General features: G+C 42.1%; 8 protein-coding genes across 8 annotated transcripts; 4 read left to right on the forward strand and 4 right to left on the reverse strand.

Annotated features, from left to right (window-relative positions):
- Positions 1–75: 75 nt before the first annotated feature.
- UBC8 (E2 ubiquitin-conjugating protein UBC8) lies at positions 76–582 on the reverse strand (the record flags this gene model as incomplete). The annotated part of the gene is made up of 1 exon (XM_018881034.1): positions 76–582. One exon carries the CDS (start codon positions 580–582, stop codon positions 76–78), a length of 507 nt encoding a protein of 168 aa, XP_018733665.1.
- A 1,495-nt stretch (positions 583–2,077) lies between these two features.
- Positions 2,078–3,562, forward strand: SPO7 (Nem1-Spo7 phosphatase regulatory subunit SPO7; the record flags this gene model as incomplete). The annotated part of the gene is made up of 1 exon (XM_018881035.1): positions 2,078–3,562. The coding sequence occupies one exon, from the start codon at positions 2,078–2,080 to the stop codon at positions 3,560–3,562; it is 1,485 nt and encodes a 494-aa protein (XP_018733666.1).
- A 671-nt stretch (positions 3,563–4,233) lies between these two features.
- GPI13 (Gpi13p) lies at positions 4,234–7,341 on the forward strand (the record flags this gene model as incomplete). The annotated part of the gene is made up of 1 exon (XM_018881036.1): positions 4,234–7,341. One exon carries the CDS (start codon positions 4,234–4,236, stop codon positions 7,339–7,341), a length of 3,108 nt encoding a protein of 1,035 aa, XP_018733667.1.
- A 147-nt stretch (positions 7,342–7,488) lies between these two features.
- Positions 7,489–8,523, reverse strand: AWJ20_3993 (uncharacterized protein; the record flags this gene model as incomplete). The annotated part of the gene is made up of 1 exon (XM_018881037.1): positions 7,489–8,523. One exon carries the CDS (start codon positions 8,521–8,523, stop codon positions 7,489–7,491), a length of 1,035 nt encoding a protein of 344 aa, XP_018733668.1.
- A 220-nt stretch (positions 8,524–8,743) lies between these two features.
- AWJ20_3994 (uncharacterized protein) lies at positions 8,744–11,851 on the reverse strand (the record flags this gene model as incomplete). The annotated part of the gene is made up of 1 exon (XM_018881038.1): positions 8,744–11,851. The coding sequence occupies one exon, from the start codon at positions 11,849–11,851 to the stop codon at positions 8,744–8,746; it is 3,108 nt and encodes a 1,035-aa protein (XP_018733669.1).
- Positions 11,852–12,189: 338 nt separating this feature from the next.
- On the reverse strand, positions 12,190–14,232 carry AWJ20_3995 (uncharacterized protein; the record flags this gene model as incomplete). Its single annotated transcript, XM_018881039.1, has 1 exon — positions 12,190–14,232. One exon carries the CDS (start codon positions 14,230–14,232, stop codon positions 12,190–12,192), a length of 2,043 nt encoding a protein of 680 aa, XP_018733670.1.
- Positions 14,233–18,775: 4,543 nt separating this feature from the next.
- On the forward strand, positions 18,776–19,459 carry SVP26 (Svp26p; the record flags this gene model as incomplete). The annotated part of the gene is made up of 1 exon (XM_018881040.1): positions 18,776–19,459. The coding sequence occupies one exon, from the start codon at positions 18,776–18,778 to the stop codon at positions 19,457–19,459; it is 684 nt and encodes a 227-aa protein (XP_018733671.1).
- A 1,146-nt stretch (positions 19,460–20,605) lies between these two features.
- Positions 20,606–21,574, forward strand: PRS2 (ribose phosphate diphosphokinase subunit PRS2; the record flags this gene model as incomplete). Its single annotated transcript, XM_018881041.1, has 1 exon — positions 20,606–21,574. The coding sequence occupies one exon, from the start codon at positions 20,606–20,608 to the stop codon at positions 21,572–21,574; it is 969 nt and encodes a 322-aa protein (XP_018733672.1).
- Between the last annotated feature and the right edge of the window lie 52 nt (positions 21,575–21,626).

Genomic DNA, 21,626 nt, shown 5'->3' on the forward strand with positions numbered 1-21,626 from the left:
TGTATGTATATTACTGTATTTATATAAATAGAAGAGGAGAAGAGATATCCTTATAAATAATGGAGAAACAACAGGTCAAACTTCCATTTGGCCAGCAGCTTCATCGTCGTCCGAGTCAAACGAGCCCACTGAGCTCATTTCCATGTCGCTATCAGAATTGTCATCAGTGTTGTTGAGCGCCTCGCCCGATGCATACAACTTAACATACTCCTGGACACGCTTCTCATAGGCCTTGGGCTCACGAAGGAGTAATGCCGAGGCTTCACCATTAAGAGGATCTGTCGGGTTGGGATATCGCAGCAACTGCGGCAGGAAAACTTCAAAAATGTTGACCATGTCAAACATAGGGCTCCATGTCTGGTTGATTACATCTAAACACACTGAACCACTAAGCTCGTCGATATTCGGATGGAAGATTTTGTTCACAAATCCAATTGATGGGCTCTTGTACGGGTACTGGTCTGGTAGCTCGACATGAATCTTCCATGCGCCTCCGTCAAACGGTGTCTCAGACGGACCCTTAAACTTAACAAAGAATTCTTGCATGTTATCATTGACGAGTGTCACTTCATAGTCACTCATCAACCTATTAAGTTAGTTCTGGATAGACAGATCTGGCTATCTGGATCTTCCGCTTTTCCCACCCCTCCGATTGCGATGATCACAACTTTGTGCTTGAACATGACTCGCACTCGAATGATTACAAAGGCGGGGGCGGCAGTAGAGAGTGCCTGGGAGAAAGAAAAGATGGCTGACAGGTAGAAGAAGTGTGAGAGAGGATGCCACCCACAAATAACCATGTTTATAACAACATAAACTTTCTGTCTACAATACTTACAATTTCATGACATCTGTCTCAATGCGCCTCTTTGGAGAACTATCAGCAAAGTTAGTCTTTGGTCAATAATAAATAAATTCCAGAAATCACTCTCACAGATTTGCCCCAAGCAAAACAGCAGCCACAGGTTCAGTTAGAACATTACAGCTCTGAACCTAGAATATGTGACTACAACAGGACAATCAATGGCAAACTTGGCCCCCAACGCTTATAAAGCACTGTGATGCTAAATGATCCAAGACCCATTTCAAAATTCACTTACCTCATAATAAAAAACTTCTATAATCCTTAAAAAGGCAGTGACGATTAATGGATACTCCGTCTGTCAGTCAAAAGTTAATAGTTCAGAGAACCTGGGCGGTCTACAGCTCACTTCTGTGCTTGGCCCTTTCAGTTTCCGTGAAATTGTGAGTTAAGCAGGCCAACTGGTCTCTAGTCGCTAGCAATCACTATTTCTATATTGAGTTTTGCAAGTTCAGGTTCTGTAACTGCTGTTAACGAATCAAATTTACGAACAAAAATGCAGTTCACTGGGTCGTTGTTGGTCGTGTGAGTGATAAAAGGAGATCGAAATGGCCGTCTCCTGCTGCTGATTTATATATTGGGACGGTTACTGTCATTAACTAACTGATAGTCACCAGCTACTTCTAGTATTGGCCATGAATCTGCATATTCATGTGCGATACGGTACCAACATATCATATGATATGAATCCGTTGCTAGGGAGTGTTACCAAATTGAATCCTTTTAACAGGCTTTAATAGAAATCATTGGGAAGAATATTAAGCCATGCCATGCAGAAACAATTAGCTATGAACAGTGTTACTATAAGCTGGTAGTAGAAAAGTGAGGAGGAAAAGCTAAACTAATAATCAATTGATCAGATTTAAGCTTTGAGCTGAACACAGCTAGAAATAGGACTCACCACAAAAAATACTTTGTTACAATAAAGCAAAGCTATCAAGACTGTTCCAGATGCTTGTTAGGAATACACTTTCGGTACCAAACCTATAGATTGTGCCGAAGACATTAGAGAAAACCGGATCAAGCCAGCAAGCTAGGCGCTAGGAATTTGAGAAAAAGACGAAGAAGACCCATAAAAAACAGGAACGACCAAAAAAATTTAATTATAGGTTTGAATATTTCTAATCTACACAGCTCTTAGAAAGTGTTGATACGATATAGACTCTCCAAAAGTCCATACCTCCACTCTAACCCAACTCCGACATTGCCACAGTTATGAACAATATCGGCATCTCTGATTTAGACGAGTCTGCTGAGACTAGACCGACACAACCTAGTGGAGGATCCGAAGACGAGCGTGTATACGAGGAGCAGAGCTCGATAGAAATAGGCGAGATCACGTCACCCCGCTTTACTGGTACTGAGCAGTTCGGAGATGACGTTATCGAAGGATACAATAATAACAGCTCTCTACCAGCTCTGGATAACCAAGAGTCCTACTTGAACCTTAATTCAAACTCAAACCGGGACATTGATACTCAGAGGGCAAGTCATATCACAAGTCACAACCAGGGTCGAAATGTAGCAAGCACGGATTCTGCCGGGATTTACAGGAGTCCTACCAACCTCACTTCTGACGACACACCTGTGGATCAGGATATTTCAAGCCCCATTCAATCTAGTGGTCCTGTTTCTGAGTCGACTTACACTACCGCCAACTATATAAAGAGTGCCATCGAGTCTAATAATAGCACCCCATCCAGTAGCGCACCTAACACAGCTCTACCGACACCATCACCTACACCTACCCCATCGCTGACTCCATCACCAAAACCCATTGTACCAGCTGTTGACAATGATAATCCAGGCATAGACACTGGTGCAGCCCTTCCAACGGCGCCTGTTAGTTCTGGTACAGGAGCGTCAAGCACAGGTGCTACTGAAACAGTAGCACGTAGGCGACGGAAAAGCAGTACCACTAAATCAGGATCTAAATCGCATTCCCGCAACTCATCATCGATCTCCAGTATATCGGCTGAACCCATTCCACCAAACAATCCCACTCAAATATTCCGCAACCTATTGATAATGGAAGAATCTTTCCGAGATCAATACATAGCCCTACGAAGAACACGGAGAAAGAATGTCATTTTCTTTTCATTTTTAATGACAGCAGCTGTGTATTTTACATATTCTGTGTTTGTTGAGCCATCGATATACCGAGCTGTTAGCTTTTTTGACCGACTTATGTTTCTTGTTAGTATTATTTCAGTTGGCCTGTTTTATTTGACTGGACTTTATAACCAGGCCTTTGTCCTAGCACCAAAGTTTGTCCACAATGCCAATAAAGGTATTCGAGCGTTCAACATAAAGCTCGTAGTAGTCAAACCTACCTGGACAGAGTCTGTTATTCGCTTGTTATGGGATCCAGTTTACACTGCGAAGAAGGGCGGTCTAATAAAACTAATATTGTCTTCGCGGGTCTTTACAACAGATACTATTGAGACGTGGGACCTGTATCGCGAACGATACTGGCTGAAAGAAAATGAACGTGCACGCCGAAGAGTACAGAACCAAACATTATCCACATCAACACCGGCAGCTGCCGCGTCGGGACTCGGTCGTAAGAAGAACACGACTGTGTCATCAGACGGCTCAACGGCCTTGCCACGGCGGTCTCGATTACGAAATACTGCTAAAACGGCAAGCTCGCATCTTACAGTCTCCACTGGAGTCCCCTCTGCTCCGTCTGCTATCTAATGTATATCACTACAATCATGAATCAATTGCATTGCTACATACTTTTAAATATCCGTCCGCTTTTGCAGCAGCTGCCAAACCACAGACCTAGCTGTTTCTTGGGCTCTGTTGGACCCAGCCCTTGAAGGCAACCACTACCGTTATTTGATCTCATCGCCTAAGCCCCCTGCATGCGGCATATGCGGCTGACCGGAAAATCTTTGGTCGGTGACAAGATCGGTCGGGGCCTATGAGTGGACATGTGCTTGGGGAAGTGTCGAGTTCGCATGGCAGTTTATGTATGGAGAACGTGATATGCGGGTTACTCGGAGAGTGAAATTTTTGTGAGACAGATTTTTTTTCTCTTCGGCCATTGAGCAAAAATCTGAAGTGTTATAGCTAGTAGTTGAACCCTTGGAGTCGACTCATTAACTCAATTGTGTGTTGGATCAAATACGTCGTCGATTGAAAGATCCTGTCAAACTCTAAACCATAGAACTCCAAGTCTTGACCTGGGGTCTTGTACATATCGCCATTGTGACAGCTCAAGAACAATTGAGAACTTCTGATTTCTTTTCACGTTTGGCAAAGTTTCACCAATATAACTTGTGGTGTTGTATCATAGTTTGCTGTCGATAATTGGTTCAAATAGTTGATTAACTTTATTGTGGGGGAAATACCTCGGGCTAAATATGTCGTCTGAGTCTGTTCTGCCAAACAGTGTACCGCCCACTTCAAACGGCAATAATATCTCACCAAATGTACTGGCTAGAGAAGCTAAACGGAAGCAACAAGCGGCTGATAGGAGAGTCCAGAAAGCGGAAGCTTTGAGGAAGGTCAATGGTGCTTGGATTGGGGCTTTCGGTATTACTATTTGGGTTATTGTATTACAAGTTGCTGGCCTCCTTCTGTTTAAAAATGGTTTCTTATTGTCAAGACCAGTGTTTGAAGATCACTCTGAATGCTCCGTTTTACCAGAAACCCAAGATAATATCGTGAGCCAACCGAGCAAAGGATGCTGGACTGAACCATCATTTGACAAGGCCATTCTAATAGTTATCGATGCACTTCGTTTTGATTTTACCATTCCATCTGACAAAGCCTCTCCTAGTCATTTTGAAAACAAGCTGCCTTTTCTTTACAATGAATTCATAAATAATCCACAGAATTCGTTGCTTCTCAAGTTCATGGCTGATCCACCAACTACCACTTTGCAACGTTTAAAGGGCCTGACTACTGGTTCTCTACCAACATTCATAGATGCAGGTTCTAACTTTGCCGGAACTGATATTGCTGAAGACAACTGGCTTGCCCAGGCTACCAATGACAACAAGACAATTGCGTTTGTCGGTGATGACACTTGGACTGCTTTGTTTCCCAATCAATTCGGTAATATTTCCTTTCCTTACGATTCTTTGAATGTCTGGGACCTAGACTCGGTCGATAACGGGGTTATTGAGCACATATTTCCTATTATAAATGGTAACTATGGTCATTGGGACATTGCAGTTGGCCATCTCCTAGGAGTTGACCATGCCGGTCATAAATATGGACCTAACCATAATGGCATGAAGGATAAGCTTGAACAAATGAACCAGTTTTTGGAAAACCTGGTTGCTTCTATCTCAGATGATACTTTGTTAGTAGTTATGGGGGACCATGGCATGGATTTAAAGGGCGACCACGGTGGAGAGAGCTTACTTGAGCTTGAAGCAGCTCTTTGGATGTATAGCAAAAAACCGTTTTTCGGCCGCAAATATGGATCAGATATTTATAACACTTCTGACAGTGGTAAAAATTTCCGGTCTGTGGCTCAAATTGATTTTGTGCCTACTTTTTCATTACTGATGGGTCTACCGATTCCATTTAACAATCTGGGTGCGCCAATAGTGGAGGCATTCATTGGCCCCGATAGTAAGAATTACCAAGCATTGGCCAGAGCTGAGGCTCTTACTGCCGGCCAGATTCATAGATATACTGAGAAGTCAACGTCCGCGTCAAGTGCATTTTCTGAGTCGACTATTCAGGAACTCTGGCACAATGTGTTGTCTGCTGACTCAATTGGTGCCGGTCTGAGCGCGGCAGTAGCGTATCAAACTGCTGTTATTGATCATTATCGTGAGAAATGGATAAAGTTTCATCTTCCCGATATTATTCGCGGAGTTCTTATTATAACTGCGTCGTTATTATCTGTTGTGATTGCTGCCTCTAATATCAACGGGTCGAATATGTTACAAACTGCTAAAAGAGTGACTATCTCTGCTTTGTCTTTTTCTGCCGTCGGGTTTGTATACCGAATCTCGCAAGATTTGGTATACAGCGTTCTAGCTACTACTTCATTAGGAATTGTGCTGGGTCTTGTTTGGACTAGCAGAGCCTCGCATGCGGTGTCATCGTCGTCACCAGCGCCGACCCCTACTCCTCGATCAAACACCCAAGAAGGCCAAGATGAACAGGGAGAAGAAGCAGATCTCGGAACAAAAAAGGTTAAAGAAACCAAGGAAAATAGCAAACTATCGGCAGTTCCTTCTGTCTGGACAATTCTTGCTATTTTCTTATCGCTAGTTCACGCCGTTGTGTTCACTTCAAACTCGTTTACAGTTTGGGAGTCGAGCATTTTGAACTACTTGTTAGCTACATTTGGTTTTGTTGCGTTTGTTTATGCTAGAAGGCTCGATGATGTGATCCGTAGAACGATCGCTACTTGGCACTGCGTGGCATTCATTGTTCTCACAAAGATATCATCTTTTTCGGTTCTCTGTAGAGAGGAACATGGTATTGGCTGTAAATCGACTTTTTATCAAGATGGTTCGTCTATTAGTTCACCGTATGCGTTGGTTGGCCTTGTTATAGTCAGTTTGGCTCTTCCTCGTATTATTGTTTCATTCTATAAGACATCTGAGAGCTATCACGGTGCTGCACCAATCTGGCTCTCGATTGGTTTGCAAACGATTATGACATTGTCAGGCCTCTTTTGGTTTCTTGATGGTGCGGAGACATTCAACTGGAAGGTTGCTGCGGCGATTGACCACGAGCTTTTGCATACTGTTAAAATTCTTATTGCTAGGATTGGTCTCGGTGCCAGCTTAGTAGCTGGAAATTACGGCTGGTTAAAAGGAACTCTATGTTGTCAATTGGATTTCGAAGGCAAACGACCTATTCTAAAGGGCTATTATAATATTTATGGCTCGTTTGCATTTCTCTTTGTGCTTAACTTCTTTGCTGCTACCTTGATTGTTAACAAGCCTATGGGTGGAATTATACTATCGGTTCTTATTTACCACTCTATGACACTGATGGAAATTCTACATCTTCTTCAAATTAAGGAGTCTATTATTGGCCCAGTAGTGTTTGGACTATTAGGATCTGCTTACTTTTTTTCAACCGGGCACCAAGCTACCATTCCTTCGGTACAATGGGATGTTGGGTTTATAGCGTCCAAGACTATCAGTTTCCCTTTGACCCATATTGCTATCTTTTTGAACTCACTCGGACCATTCATAATTACCGCTCTGATTGTCCCGATCGTCCCCCTGTGGAAAGTGGGTCCTTTCAAAAGTGGTGAAGCAGCTTTTACTAGAGCTTTAAAATCGGCACTGGCATTTATTGCTTATCATACTGTGGTTGCGTTATCTTCTATGATCTGGGCCACGTATTTCAGACGCCACCTTATGGTATGGAAAATCTTTGCCCCAAGATTCATGCTCGCTGCTGTCACCTTACCAGCAGTTGGTGTCTCTATTGCATTAGCTCTTTTGGCTGTCGGTTATACTGTACGCCAAGTTTCAAATATATTTTAGTTACACAACTTTCTGTGTATATGTATTATAGATCAAATATTATGATTTCTATCCTGTCCCAATTGTCATTTTGCCTCGGAGCCCTTGACGAAATCATTCCAGTAAAAACAAAACAAATTCATTAAAAGGTGTATAAATAACTACATATTAGGACTCCGGTAAGCTACCAAGGACGTCGCCGAGCTCAGCGTCCTCGAAGCTAGTCCCCTCCATATAAATATCCTCACCAACATTATCATTGTTTCCGTCCAGGTCCACAAGGTTGTCATCACCGAGAAGGAGTTCCTCTCCCTGATCCAATGAAAGCAAATCTGATTGGACTTCCGACACGGGCTGGTCTTCGCTTTGCTGATCATACTCTTGCGGAACACTTGTTTTAACAGACTGTGAGAAGTTGGATTCATCATTTGTATCGCTAACTTCAGTAGTAGAATTCGGCGTTGACTCTTGACCTATACTATCTCCGTTGGTCTGAACATTTTCCGACTCATTAGCTGTGCTGCTGGTGCCTGTTTGCAGGGTCTTATTGATATTGGGCCCTGTGCCGTTGGAATCGCCGCTATCTTTTATATCAAAATCTTCGCTCTTATTAGAAACATCGCTAATTTCACTAGCTTGCTGACTATCCGACTTTTCGACAGTTTGTGGCTTGTCCTCGCCAAGAGCAGGCTTCTTTGTTTCAGGTTTATCCTCCTCATCTTCATCGATAACTTCATCACCAACCTCTACACCAACTCGACGAAGACGTTTCTTTTCTATTACGCGCGCTCCAAACTTTGTCTCTATTTTTAGGGTTATATCACCATAATAATCTGCGTCCTTTGAGACAGAGCCAAAATCTTCTCGTAACTTCGCAATTCCGGCGCGATAGAAATCGGATTTCGCTGCCTCTTCAGGCTTCTCAACCCAGCCACTTTTGGCACCACTCTCCAATTGCTTAATCTCATTTTCTATGCTTTCGAGCTTTGCTTTCACGGAATCAGAGTCATTAAACGACCATGGTGAGCTATTATCTGCGTCAATGGGAGTGAAAATCTTGGGAATTTGTATTTGATGGGTGGGGATTGCTGTACCAACAACAAGTTCCAGCCATTCATGATGGCGAACATATCGAACTGCAGAAATATCTCGAAGAGAAATTCCGTCTAGCTCATCTCCTATTCCACCATTAGCGTCGTCCATTTTTCCTAGATTTGTGTATGTCGCGTTTTAGCGTGCATGGTAATGAAGTTGGGGAAGTATATTCGAACCCAAATGGTGCGGCTGATTTTTAATACGGCTGAATGCTCTTTCGGTCCGCGACTATGTAGATTCTAGATAACAGGGGCCAGGAAAAATGCCCTATTTAATCTCTTTTACATGGAGAAAACCCAATTAATAACATATATATTTTACAAAGTGACTAATAATAACTTCCATAGCCTCTTTTACGAATAGTAGACTCATTATATTTCGGGGCTGCAGGCGGAGATCTATCTCGACGGCGAGGTTCGTAAACTTCATCATCTTGCCAGCGGTCCGTGAAACCAGAGGGGAAGTTACCAGCACTTTCAGAAACTCCATCATAGGCTCGAGATTGAAACTGCCGATTAGTCTCGGCTTCTAATTGTCGTGATAAAGGATGATCACGATATGACCCCACCGGTGCTACACCAAGCCCGGTTTCATACATGGCAGAGGATCGGGAATCATAGTAACCAGACCGATCATCGTAAGAAGTGAAGGCGTCTCCATAGCTAACACCGGGTGGTAATTGCTTACTCTCATATCTAAGTCTTCTAGGCGTAGTTGGCCCCGTGGGTATAGAGTGGCCCCCAGAGACAGCAGCTGGTCCTGTCGGAAGAGAATGCGGGAGATTCTTTTGAGGAATTCGATTGTGGTTGACATTCAGAGCAGAATTTGCGCGTTTATGTCCTAGAGTTGCAGCAGATCCATATTCAATTGGATCATCTTTGACTCTACTCCTATCAATAATATCAAGTTCTCTTTCTCTCAAGAAAGTCGTTAGCTCTTGAATTGCTTCATCTAATCCCATAATATGCTCATGGCTGTGACTGATTACAATCCTATGGTATGGAGGAGCAGTTTCATCTCCCTTCTTGGACTTCACTTGATTATACACCATTACCTCGAATTGAAAGGCAATGCGAAATGGGACAACGATCTTGGTATAAAAATCACCCTGCTTCTCATTTACAAGGCTAGTAAACTTGCTAGAATGTGCGACGCGGAACTCATAATCAGTGGGTAATGCAGTGCGAAGCAGTTGGCTGGCTTCTTCTGACGAGGTCCCAAGCCCTCTTATTTCAATCAAGTCGTTCTCAATGTCACTATAGTTATCATGATCAGGTATCTGAATGATTGAATTGGTTTTACTTTCAATTTGACGGATAATCCCACAGTTTTCGTTTAATATTATTCGTCTGTGAGATCGTGGCATATGAACGAACGTATTATAATGTTCTGCGACCCTGTCACGCACAGAAATTAGTAATTCATCTCTAGCCAAAGTCATGCTCTTGGCATTCTTTGACGGACATCGGATAACTACATTGTTAAGCTTGTGTTGGGCGATCGCATTTGGATATAGTTCCAGTGAGTTTCCGAATTTTATAAACACATTGTGCTTTCTCATAATAGCTTGAATACCTGATCCACCGGCACCTATAATTTCTTTGTGATAAGTATCAGGAATGTGAAAAGATATTTCTGAAGGGTATTCATCCTCTAGTAATTGGATACCAGAATCCGATGAGGAATAGTCATCTGCTGTGAGTACAACAAAGAAGTTGTATTCATTGAAAGGAATAAACTTAATCCATACATTACTGTTGGACATGATCCTTAGCATCTTTCCATACTTCTTACCTGCCATAAATGACTTTAGGTCTAAAGATACCTCTAGCTGATATGAAATCTGAACATTTTGTCGGCTGATATCATCGTCCCATAGTGATAATGATTTCAGCATAGCGATCGCCCTTTTTGTATCTGATCCGTAGCCAATAATTTCAAATGCCGTGTTGTTTTGAGTGGTAACAATACAATTGTTAGAAGCAGCAATTTTTTGTAACGCTTCAATCGATTTGGGGTTTAGCACTCCATTCGGTCTTACAAGTATACCCTCTTCGTCAGATTTACCACCATGAATCCAGTAGTTAGCTTCATAGAAGTCTGCTGCCATTCTCATCAATTCCTGTATTGAGGCTTCTACACTTGAGGCTGTGGTTCCCATGACTCTCACAAGGGATCTGTTCGAAGAAAAGTAAGGCAGCTGGACAAATGTGGCAAAACGATTCATAATATCACGTATCTTGTTGCGGTACCGGCTTATGAGTAGATCAAGCTTGGCATGCGACATTACACAGTCTTTCACCACCATCTGTGTCCTAGTTTTCACTTGCTCAATCAAAAACTTTGCCAATTCTACATTAGCTGAGCTAGGGCCCACTATATATAATTGATCCACATCACGAACAATGGCCTCCCCATCAAAAAGCTGTGGGTTGAGAGAACCGAGAACCTCGGGAAGATAATCCATTGTGAAGATGTCCACACTTGCCTGTTCCTGAATGGAATGAAGATTTACAGCTTGGGGTCCAGCCACTAATGGTTGTAGACTAAGCTCTAATGGAACCAAATCAGCAATAAAATCACTGCCATTTGCTAACTTCGACAGAATAACTCGCATTCTTATATTTGCAAACCGCGCTGCATCCTGGTCTCCATAGATCAGGATATGATAATCATCACCATCAAATCGGTCGTACTGGTGCTTTAAATAATTGTTTTCTTCTGTACTATTGACCGAAAACAGTGCTTTGTCAGTGAAACTGGTAACGAATATAGAGACGCCACAATATTCAGCGACTTCCTCCAAACCTAAATACAGCGCTGACTTGAAATCTCCTTGTTCATTCAAACTATCTGAAACCAATTGTTTTGAGATACCAATATCCCATCTTTCAACTTGAAAGTAACCACGATTTAATTTAGCTCTCTGTTTATTTACCTCTTCACGCGGCCCATCCAACACCACAGTCACGATATTTTCCAAGAGTCTGTCTTCTCCCATTCGAGCCGTTACTAAAGAATTTTTCTCATTGTTAATTTGATTGACAGCCGCTCTCAAAGATGGCAAACAATCAATGAATTGAGTGCCGCTCATTGATTTTACAAACTGCTTATTTTTGTCATCCTCATCAGCTTCTCTCCACAATGAAGTCGACTTGGTCTCATATACAATGATCTTTTTCCTACCATCATAGTCCGCCTCAGTAGTTTCTGATGGCCTTGTAAGATATGTATATCTTAGTGGAATACAGAGTGTGATCAAGTTTGGATCTGAGAATTCTCCCTTTACGACAGAGTTATTGTCACTATTACCACTTGCTTCGATACCAGCGGGAACCGCAATCGGAGGACTTATAGTTGACGTTACTTTTCCATCACCACCTATGACCCCTGTTTCTATGATTATGCCATTGTTGGCACCACCATTTCCACTCATATTTTTGAAATTGTCGAGAGTGCCAATCTCAGTCGGGTACTATTCCAACTGATTTATATGAGATCACTGCCAAAGATACAAACTCTCATATCCCGAGTATTATGCGCGTTTGTTTATGTCCATTCTTCCCAGCTCTGCCGCGTGCACCTGCATAGCGCGGAATCGGAACCAACAGGCCATGCTAATCAGACCTTCACCACATAGCTCTTACCCAGGCAATTGGCTAACGAGTTAAGAAAACATATCTCTATGGCGGAGCCATGTGAAAACAGAAAGTAGGGTCTAAATGCAATTGATTGATATTCATAAATCGTTAAATAGGTTCTAATGGTCATAAATCATTCCAAACGCGTTGTGGATAGCTTTTTCAGAGTTGTAAATACATTATAGAAACGCTTTCTCGAGCCTTTTTTGCTCAATTGGCGCTCAAGGGCGTCGAAATCAGTATTGGAAGTGGGGGCAAGCATACGATAGGCACGAAATGCGGCAACTGCCATATTCGTAGTACAGAAATGCTCCCCATGCTTTTCAGCTTGAAGGAGTTCGTAATGACAGACCAACTCGGTGATGTAGTTGAGCCTCTGCAGGGTCCACTCGTTAGCCATATTATGGTGATGCAGATAAAATGCTTTGTAAAAGTTAATAAAAATATGTTTGTCCGGAAGGTAACCGGCTTCTTCTGTCATTAGGCGTAGTATTTCGACAGACTTGTTAAAATTCCCCACACCTAAACAATAATACTGAAAGAAATTGCCGAATGTGTAGAAATCTGGTACTAATGGGACCGAATAGCGACGACCAACATCAATATTCTTGTCTCTTAGTATTTTTAATAAATAATCCATGATAGTCACTCGGCTGCGAAGTTGTGATTCAAGCTTTCTATGAGAATGACTGCCCATTATCTGTGAACCTTCCGCCTTTGACTTCTGACGTACAAGCTTATGTAACATAGACTCAGCTTCTTCAACATATCCACACAGCAAAAAGTATTTCATGACTAAGTTCAAAACTGGCATGTCGATAATATCTCCAGAGTCAATTATATTGCGATACTGCGTCTTTACTTGTCGACCATCACGCTTCTTGCCATAGTATGAAAGCATCAATACTCTGGTGAATCTATCAGCTCTTCCGCTCAACTCGCTGAAAATCTTTTCCACAGCACTACTTGAACTCCCTGACTTCAATGCTATACTTAGCAACGCATTCAATGCATGCACATTGCTGTCATTGGTCCCAAACTTCAGAGGATCGCGAGTATCAAGTCCTTTATTCAGTTCCTGCTGAGAATCATTATTTCGGCCAATTGAGCCCTGGCTTTCAAGATCAGCCACTCGCTCTTCAATAAGTATCTGGGCATGATGCTTTTTATCGGTTTTATCAAGTTGCTTGCCGAGCGATATCAGTGCAGCACTATGCTCATGTATGGAAATAGGCATGCCACTTTCAGCAATATCACTCAGAATCGTCAGATACATTGTAGGGTCGCTCCTAGATGCATGACCCATAAAAAATGCGATGAGAGTTTCGAGATGAACTGGATTAATGGATCGTGGAGGCGGATAAGGGAGTCGTTTGTATGCCTGGAATATATAGCGAGGACTTGGTGGCCCCCCATCTCCATTCCAATACAACTGGCGCAGAAAGTTATTGTAAAGTGATGCAGGACATGGAGACCTTTTTAATTTCGATCTTTTGGCTCTGACTCTTAAATAATCGGAATTTATCTCCTGTGATGCAAGTTGGACAATTGCCATAGAAGAAATAGAAGTCTCCGAGCTTAAGTTGGATGCAAAGTAATTCGTAAAAATATCCAAATGGTCATTGATGAGAGAATTTAAGACATTGTCGTATTGCTCTACCAAATTGATTTCAGAATGTTTAGAAAGCTGAAGTGTTGTAATATCTTCTTGATCCGATATTGCGTGATTTGATGCGATTGATTCCAAAGGTTCATTTGTAGGCGCCATCCTATACGATAAATCTTCTGACATATCGAAGGAGAGACTTAAGGCAGCCATTTTAAATTCTTGAAAGTCTAAGCGAGTCTCTACATCAATACTCGGCCAAGCTCTTTCAGAATTGGTCAAATCTCGCACTTTGCTCTCCGATTCTGTTCGCAGTTGATTATTATACCTGCTGTGATTGATATTATTAGTGTCGTGTGGTAGTGCTGTGTCCGGATCAGGTGCCAGATCTCGATAACCCGTTCTTGTGGGAGCAGGTGTTACAGCTCTATATTTAGGATGCCTTGGAACAACAACAATCCCACGCCGTTGCTCCATAATTCCATAACCGCAAAACAAACAACTTCTCCCAGCGGGTTTTCTCCTAATCCATTGTGAATAACAACGAAGCTGTAATGTCGATGGAGGCATTATGTCTTCATGTTCATGTGTGTACACAAATATGTGATTGAAAATTCAAGCCACTGCTGCCCATTAAACTTTTAATTTCCAAAGGCTCCGAATTCAAAATTAATACCAATAATAAATAAGTTAAGATAATATGATTATCATAAAATTCTGGATGGATTTTACAACAAAATGTTGTTCATATTAAGTCTCTTGAGTAGTCGGCGTGAAAAATATCTGATTACGGAAATCTTGAGCCGCAAACCAAGAGGCTTGAAATGTAAGCCGCTTCACGAATCGACTGGGTTACAGCGACACTGATTAATAGCGAAGCAGCCAGCCAAGCTGCTTCCGTGGGTAAGTATATTCAGAATGATCAAGGGCCAACCTTTAAACTCGTCAACTCGTTAGCTACACGTCTTTCAATAGCTGTGAGCTCACACTAACGGAAGACTAGCCCGGTTCTAGCTCATGAAAATCAGACACTTTACGAGCCGCGAACTTTTGGTGATTGACTTCACAGTTAGATTGTCTCGAGGTTATTATTTTATTTAGAACGATAATTTACATGATGGCCACGGTTATGAAAAATAAATGGGATAAAGAAATAACATCAGGGCAAAACTGGGCTAGCTGAATACTTGGGCTCCATCTTGGGCTGGTGCGGCTAATTCAGGGGTAAATTCGATAACAGAATATTTCACCGATGGCAGTCATACATTTCTGCGTATTGATCGTATATAGGGCTGGCGCAGCTGTCGAGAATAGGTAGATCATGCAGAAGCATATATCTAGTGGGTGGTATCCTCTTCTTTGATCCATTTTCACATTGTGTTTATACTCTATGTGTTTGTAAAGTAACATGTCAAAGCTCAACCCCAGAACTCACCACCCAGAGTTTTCTGGTGCCCCTGGAGCCATCGCTATTTCTCTTGGACTGCCGTTAGTGTTGAATTTATTGTACTTCTCATGTAATGAAAATGGTTGTCCTGTTTCCTACACAACTCTCCGACCATACGTTGATCAAATAAAAAATGCTACCTTCATATCATGGCAGGCACTATATGCGTATTTGGCATGGTTCGGACTTTTAGTGGTTCTGGAATTGATCGTTCCTGGAGAAGTAGCTCAGGGCACATTGTTACGAGATGGAAAGACTCGTTTGAAATACAAGTTCAATGGCACTTATGTGCACCTGATTCTTACTAGTATCATTGTTGGGAGATTCTTTTATACTAATGGTGCAATTCCCGAATTTGTGTTTATCTATGACCACTTGCTTGAGCTAATTAATGTTTCGATCCTAGTCTCTGTGGTAATATCTCTCTATGTTTACCTGGCCTCGTACCTACATAAAGAAGAGCCGATTCTTGCTGAAGGCGGAAACACTGGGAATCCCATTTTTGACTGGTTTATCGGCAGAGAATTGAATCCTCGGATTGGAGATTTTGATATCAAAATATTCCTTGAGATGCGTCCAGGTCTCCCGCTGTGGGCAATTCTCAACCTAGTCATGGCCCATCATCAATATCAGAAGTTTGGCTATGTAACTGATTCAATGATCCTTGTATGCCTATTTCAAGGTTACTATGTCGTTGAAGGTACTTTTTATGAGAAGGGGCTCATTACTATGATGGATATCACTACCGATGGACTTGGATTTATGCTGACTTTCGGTGATTTGGCTCTTGTTCCATTTTCGTATACCATGCCTTCACGATTCCTTGCTGATCACCCTGTGGAACTCGGTGTCGTGGGCGTGGTGGCATGTTCCGTTGTTTTCCTAACAGGCCAGTTAGTGTTCCGTCTTGCCAACAATCAAAAAAATTCCTTCCGAAGGGGTGATCCTTCAACTAAGCATCTTAAATACATCGTTAGCCCTACTGGAAGCAAGCTCATTACCTCTGGTTGGTGGGGCACTGCGCGACACATCAACTACTTTGGCGACTGGATCATAGGTTGGTCTTTCTCATTGCCCACAGGCTTCTCTAGTCCGGTCCCATATTATTTTGTGCTCTTCTTTGCCACTCTCCTAATCCATCGTGAGAGGCGCGATGAAGCCAAGTGCGCTGAAAAATATAAACAGACATGGGTGGAGTACAAACGACTGGTGCCATCTAGGATCATACCCGGTATTTATTAATATAGATAACATGTACTTTTGCATCCTTCATTGGTATGGCAAAATCAGAGTAAAACATAGCTTCCAGCCTCTGGGGCTCCGCCCCATGCCCCGATGTGCTACTTCGCGGATGAGACTGGGACTCTAGCCGGTTGTTCTATCAGGATGCTCAAAAATGGTTTCTCGATGCTACTGGTGTTATAAAGTTCCTTAGTCTTCCACCAAGCAGGAACAAAACTACCAGAGCTCGGCTCCGGGTGCTGAAAAGATTTCATTCTATAGGAAATAAATCAATTAGATTACTGGGTCTTCTTACTGTCAGTCGAAGGAGGAGCCGGTCCCAGATCCTCTGTAAACGCGACAACCACGTAACCTATTAGGACAATGTTGGCTACAAGAGCTGCAGCGCCACCTGAGTAGATGGAGTTGCTGAAGATCGATTGGCAAACAAAGAATGTCGCCACTGGTGCTATAATCATAGCAGCTGTGAAGAAGATCAGCTTTCTGATAACAGTGCTATAATATGTTAGGACTTTAGCTCATAGGGCAAACCTCCCACTGTTCGATATTGACTTCTTCACTGTAGATTCAAACTTACGCAGGTACCTCCACCTTTGCAATGGGAGATGACATTTTTTTGTTAATGACCTTTGGATTGTATTAATTTGTAGTTAGATATGTCAATGGTTTGGCCAGGGGGAACTGCATATGTCGACAGTTTGCGGCGTATGCGGCTTTGATAGACAACATCCGACCGCGTATCCAAGCTCTTGTTTTGTATCCATATCTCGGCCATTTAATTATATTCGAATGGTAAGTGCCGATGCGATATATGCGACGGAATGTATTACTAACTAGATTTCTAGAGTCGCGTACAGAAAAAAGCACCTGGAAATTCAGGCAATGTACGGGCCAATCGAGAAAAACGTTCGCATGTCAGCGATGGGATTCAGACTCAAAATGCCCTTAATGGTTCAGACCGACCCTCGGCAATGCGGGTAATTTCTCGCTCTGTGTCATCACGGAAATTGAACTCTAATTGGCCCAAAATTTCCGAGCCTGGACAAGTTGAGGTAATCAAATTGCTCCAGAGCTGTGTACCTCTTGTCACGCAATCAGTACATGGAGAACAAAAGAGAGCTGAACTTCAACAGACATTAATGCGTATTAGCTCAAAGATTGCTAGAAAACTCCCTAAAATTCCTGTACCGTCATCGACAAATGACTCTCATTATAATTACGAAAAAATCCTGGACCACAACAGTCGTTTAGAAACAGGGATGATACCGCTCTTAGAGCAGATTACTTTCCTTGAAGAGGAGATTCTTATTGAAGAGAAGTGAGTCAGGTGGCAGTTAACAGCGTTTGTGGATTCAACTAACCTTGTCTAGAAAGCTAGAAGCTGACAAAAGCTATCTAAAGAACATGAAAAAGAACGCCAGGGAGCAACAGGCAAGAACTAAGCCTACAAAATCTGTACGTACGAGGTTCCAGAGCAGTCATGTTTTACTTCCGATAGTTAGGGCAGTCGGCGTCCCATTTGTTATCACTTTTCGTGGATGCTGGTGGGATGACCTCGAGCTGCCAGAGTATGGCAACACGGAGGTTGTATAAATACTAACCAATGATAAAACAGGCAGTCGAACTACTAGCAAAATATGACTATAAACCCGATACAGCGGACACTGTGGAAGACATAAATTTTGACCAGACAGCCAACAAAGATGAGATCAGACCACAATCAGATTCCCGTTTGGACCGGATTATGAATGATATGTCAGTGCAAATTAAAGCTCTGAGACAGAAAACTGCCAATCTACGACAGTTATTAATTATCTCAGAGGAGATCTCGGATAAAATTGGACCTTCGAATGAAGTCATCTAGTCTGTCCACTGGATCATTTCTTTTTATTTATTAACACGCCATTATATAGTGTGTTGTTTATTTATTATTTTATATATTATTTACATTCTTTATTAAATGTGTATTGGTTTGGCTAATAACAACATGGTTGGATCTAGGTCAACTTCTCCAGGTTCTATATGTTACTCAAGCATACTGCATACGTACTGATACGTACTGTATTAGCTGTTCGTACAACGACCTTAAGGGCAAACTGGTAAATACTATCGATTTTGTTGCAAATCAAACACAAAACTTTCTACAGAATTAGAAAAATTACTTTACTAGACTTCATTATACCGTTAAAAATGAGTACTAGCAACTGACACGGGTTCCATCTCGATGGACGCTCACATAGTGTTCTTGATGTGGCTTGCCAGCCGCATCTAACCACACACGTAGCAGCAGCGATGCACGTATATATTTATATCTTTAGGATCTATGGGACAGTGGCTCAATTCTATTCACCACACAGTTTTTAAACATATATATATAGAAGAGGCGACTGAATCGCATTGGACCAAATATTTTGAAAACTTAAAATGGTGGTACTAACTTTATTGTCATACTTAGGAACCTTGTCAGCATTTGTATTTTTGACAATGGCAGTTGCTTCCGGGCTTTATTATTTGTCGGAACAGGTTGAAGAGCATACAGTCTGGACTAAAACTGTTTTAACGAGGGCCATATATGGAATTATAGGTATACATGTGCTCCTGTTGATATTTGACGGATTCCCTTGGTTGTTGACAGTCGGATCAATTGCTACCCATATTTTGTATCTACAAAATCTTAAGCGATTCCCCTTCATTCAATTATATAGCGGCATATTTATTTCAAGTTGTATTGCTGTAGTCGCCAACCACTGGTTGTGGTTCAGATACTTTTCGGACCCTTCTATTCCACCAGCTATCATTTTGATTGAACGCCCCGATTATGCTGGACCCACACATCCTCCCTTCTCTCAAGTGGCATCATTTTTCGGTATTTGTGTATGGCTCATTCCTTTCTCATTATTTATTAGTCTTAGTGTGGGTGACAATGTCCTGCCTACCAGCTACAGCACCAACTTTGATAATGATCAAGATGAGTCTGGTGCTGCCAAGGCCAAACGAAGAAGTGCTGGCCTTGCCAAAGTCGCGGTGGAATGGTTCTACAAGGTTATTGCCGATATTGGCCGTAAGTTTGGATACGAAATTGAGACTGGGAAGGGTCCCTTAATTTAAAACTATTTATTTTTATGCTCTACTGCTTTTGATAGCTAAATGGCTTTGTGGCTTAATCTCCCATAGTTGTTCGTTGACAGGATCAATTGGGTAGTTCCAAATGGATGGGAAATAGAGAATATCAAGTTTAAGACCACGTTGATACTACCTATTACTTACGGATCGCACAGAATGGTCTGAATGTACAGGAATCAACGTCACTTGTTCTTGTCTCCTACTTTCAATCCGTGATAAAACTTCAAAACACATACGTCCTCATAGATGGCTCAAAATAAAGTTGGCGGTCCATATTTCTCCTTCGATTAGCTAATTCAACTTTTTGTAACCGCTGCAGGTATATTTCAACTGTGCCTTAGGCACCGGCCATGTTCCCTAATCTTATCTATACTTAATATATCAATAGTGCTTGCTGATTCCATAGTTGGCACTCACTTGTGAATTGGCCTCTTTCTCATATCATCTTTCCGTTATATGGCTACAAGGTTAGGGTAGAATGTGCATTCATCGCTTCTCCACAATCTTGATAAGACTCGTCAAACTGGGTGTTCAAGTGAAATGAAATATGACGCGATAACCTTGTTTATTTAAGCTAAGATTGAGTGCGAATAATTGGATCTATTCCGTATAGATGTGTCATCAATATCACCGGGTAGATCATAGTCGCATCAATATAAATTAACTTGCTTGACAACATATTTGCCTCGATTGCAAACTGCTACATGTGTTCGTCGCCTAGCTTGCCTGTTGCATTGGAAGACCCAAATTTTTGATCGCACCATTACTATCCCCGTTACTGATCAGGGTCTTCAACGAGAATATTAGCACGTGGTTTCTGCGATAAGACTTTATTTCAGTATAACCCTAAACCAAAATATTGCTTGATTGGGAAAGGGTCCAGATTTTTTTTCCAATGTCAATCCTGTCCATCCAGTGCCGAGAAATTTCGCTGATATTGTTAGAAGTTGTGATTCGCTTGGACTGACCGAATAGAAGTTGAAAGTTCTTTTCGCCTCTAGATCATTGTCTATATTATTATCTTTGCTTCCAAAACTGGCTCCAGGGAACAAGTACTAATGGCGTATAATTAGGCCCAGCTACACACTCAAAAGTTTTTCATATAGCTCCTCCACAGTATCAACGATTAGAATGTCAGTTTCAACAAACTCAATTAAGCTCCTAGCGGGTAACTCGCACCCAGAATTGGCTAAACTGGTAAGCCAGAAGCTCGGTGTTGAGCTTAGCAAGATCCAGGTTTCGCAATATTCGAATCAAGAGACCTCTGTGACAATCGGCGAATCAGTCCGTGACGAAGATGTCTTCATTCTTCAAACTGGATGTGGAGAGGTTAACGACTATCTCATGGAGCTGCTTATTATAATTCACGCCTGTAAAACAGCATCTGCTCGAAGAATCACTGCTGTTATCCCCAACTTCCCATATGCTCGTCAGGATAAAAAGGACAAGGGAAGAGCTCCTATTACTGCGAAGCTCATGGCTAACATGCTCCAAACTGCTGGATGTAACCATGTCATCACTATGGACCTGCACGCCAGTCAGATTCAAGGCTTTTTCGAGGTTCCTGTAGATAATTTATATGCGGAACCCACTGTGCTGCGATATATTAGGGATCAAGTCGACTATTCCAATTCAGTTATCGTTTCTCCCGATGCTGGTGGTGCTAAGAGAGCCGCTGCTTTAGCCGACAGACTGGATCTTAACTTTGCACTTATTCATAAAGAAAGACAAAAGGCAAATGAAGTCTCCCGCATGGTCCTCGTGGGTTATGTACAAGACAAAGTTTGTATCCTTGTTGACGACATGGCCGATACCTGTGGTACTCTGGTCAAAGCTGCTGAGACATTAATATCCCATGGTGCTAAAAAGGTCATAGCCATTGTTACTCACGGTATTTTCTCTGGAGATGCTGTCAACCGTATCAACAATAGCCCCTTAGACAAAGTCGTGAGTACGAATACTGTTCCCCATGATAATATCCAAGCCCAATGCCCAAAACTCGACCATATCGACATCAGTCCCACTCTTGCCGAAGCCATCCGTCGTCTCCACAACGGAGAGAGTGTATCCTATTTATTCACCCATGCCCCTCTAGGCTAGTATCTATCTGTTATATATCGTAATCCACACATTGCATCTATCTAAACTCTGC

The sequence above is a fragment of the Sugiyamaella lignohabitans genome, chromosome C (assembly GCF_001640025.1).
Source record: "Sugiyamaella lignohabitans strain CBS 10342 chromosome C, complete sequence".
Lineage (NCBI taxonomy): Eukaryota > Fungi > Ascomycota > Dipodascomycetes > Dipodascales > Trichomonascaceae > Sugiyamaella > Sugiyamaella lignohabitans.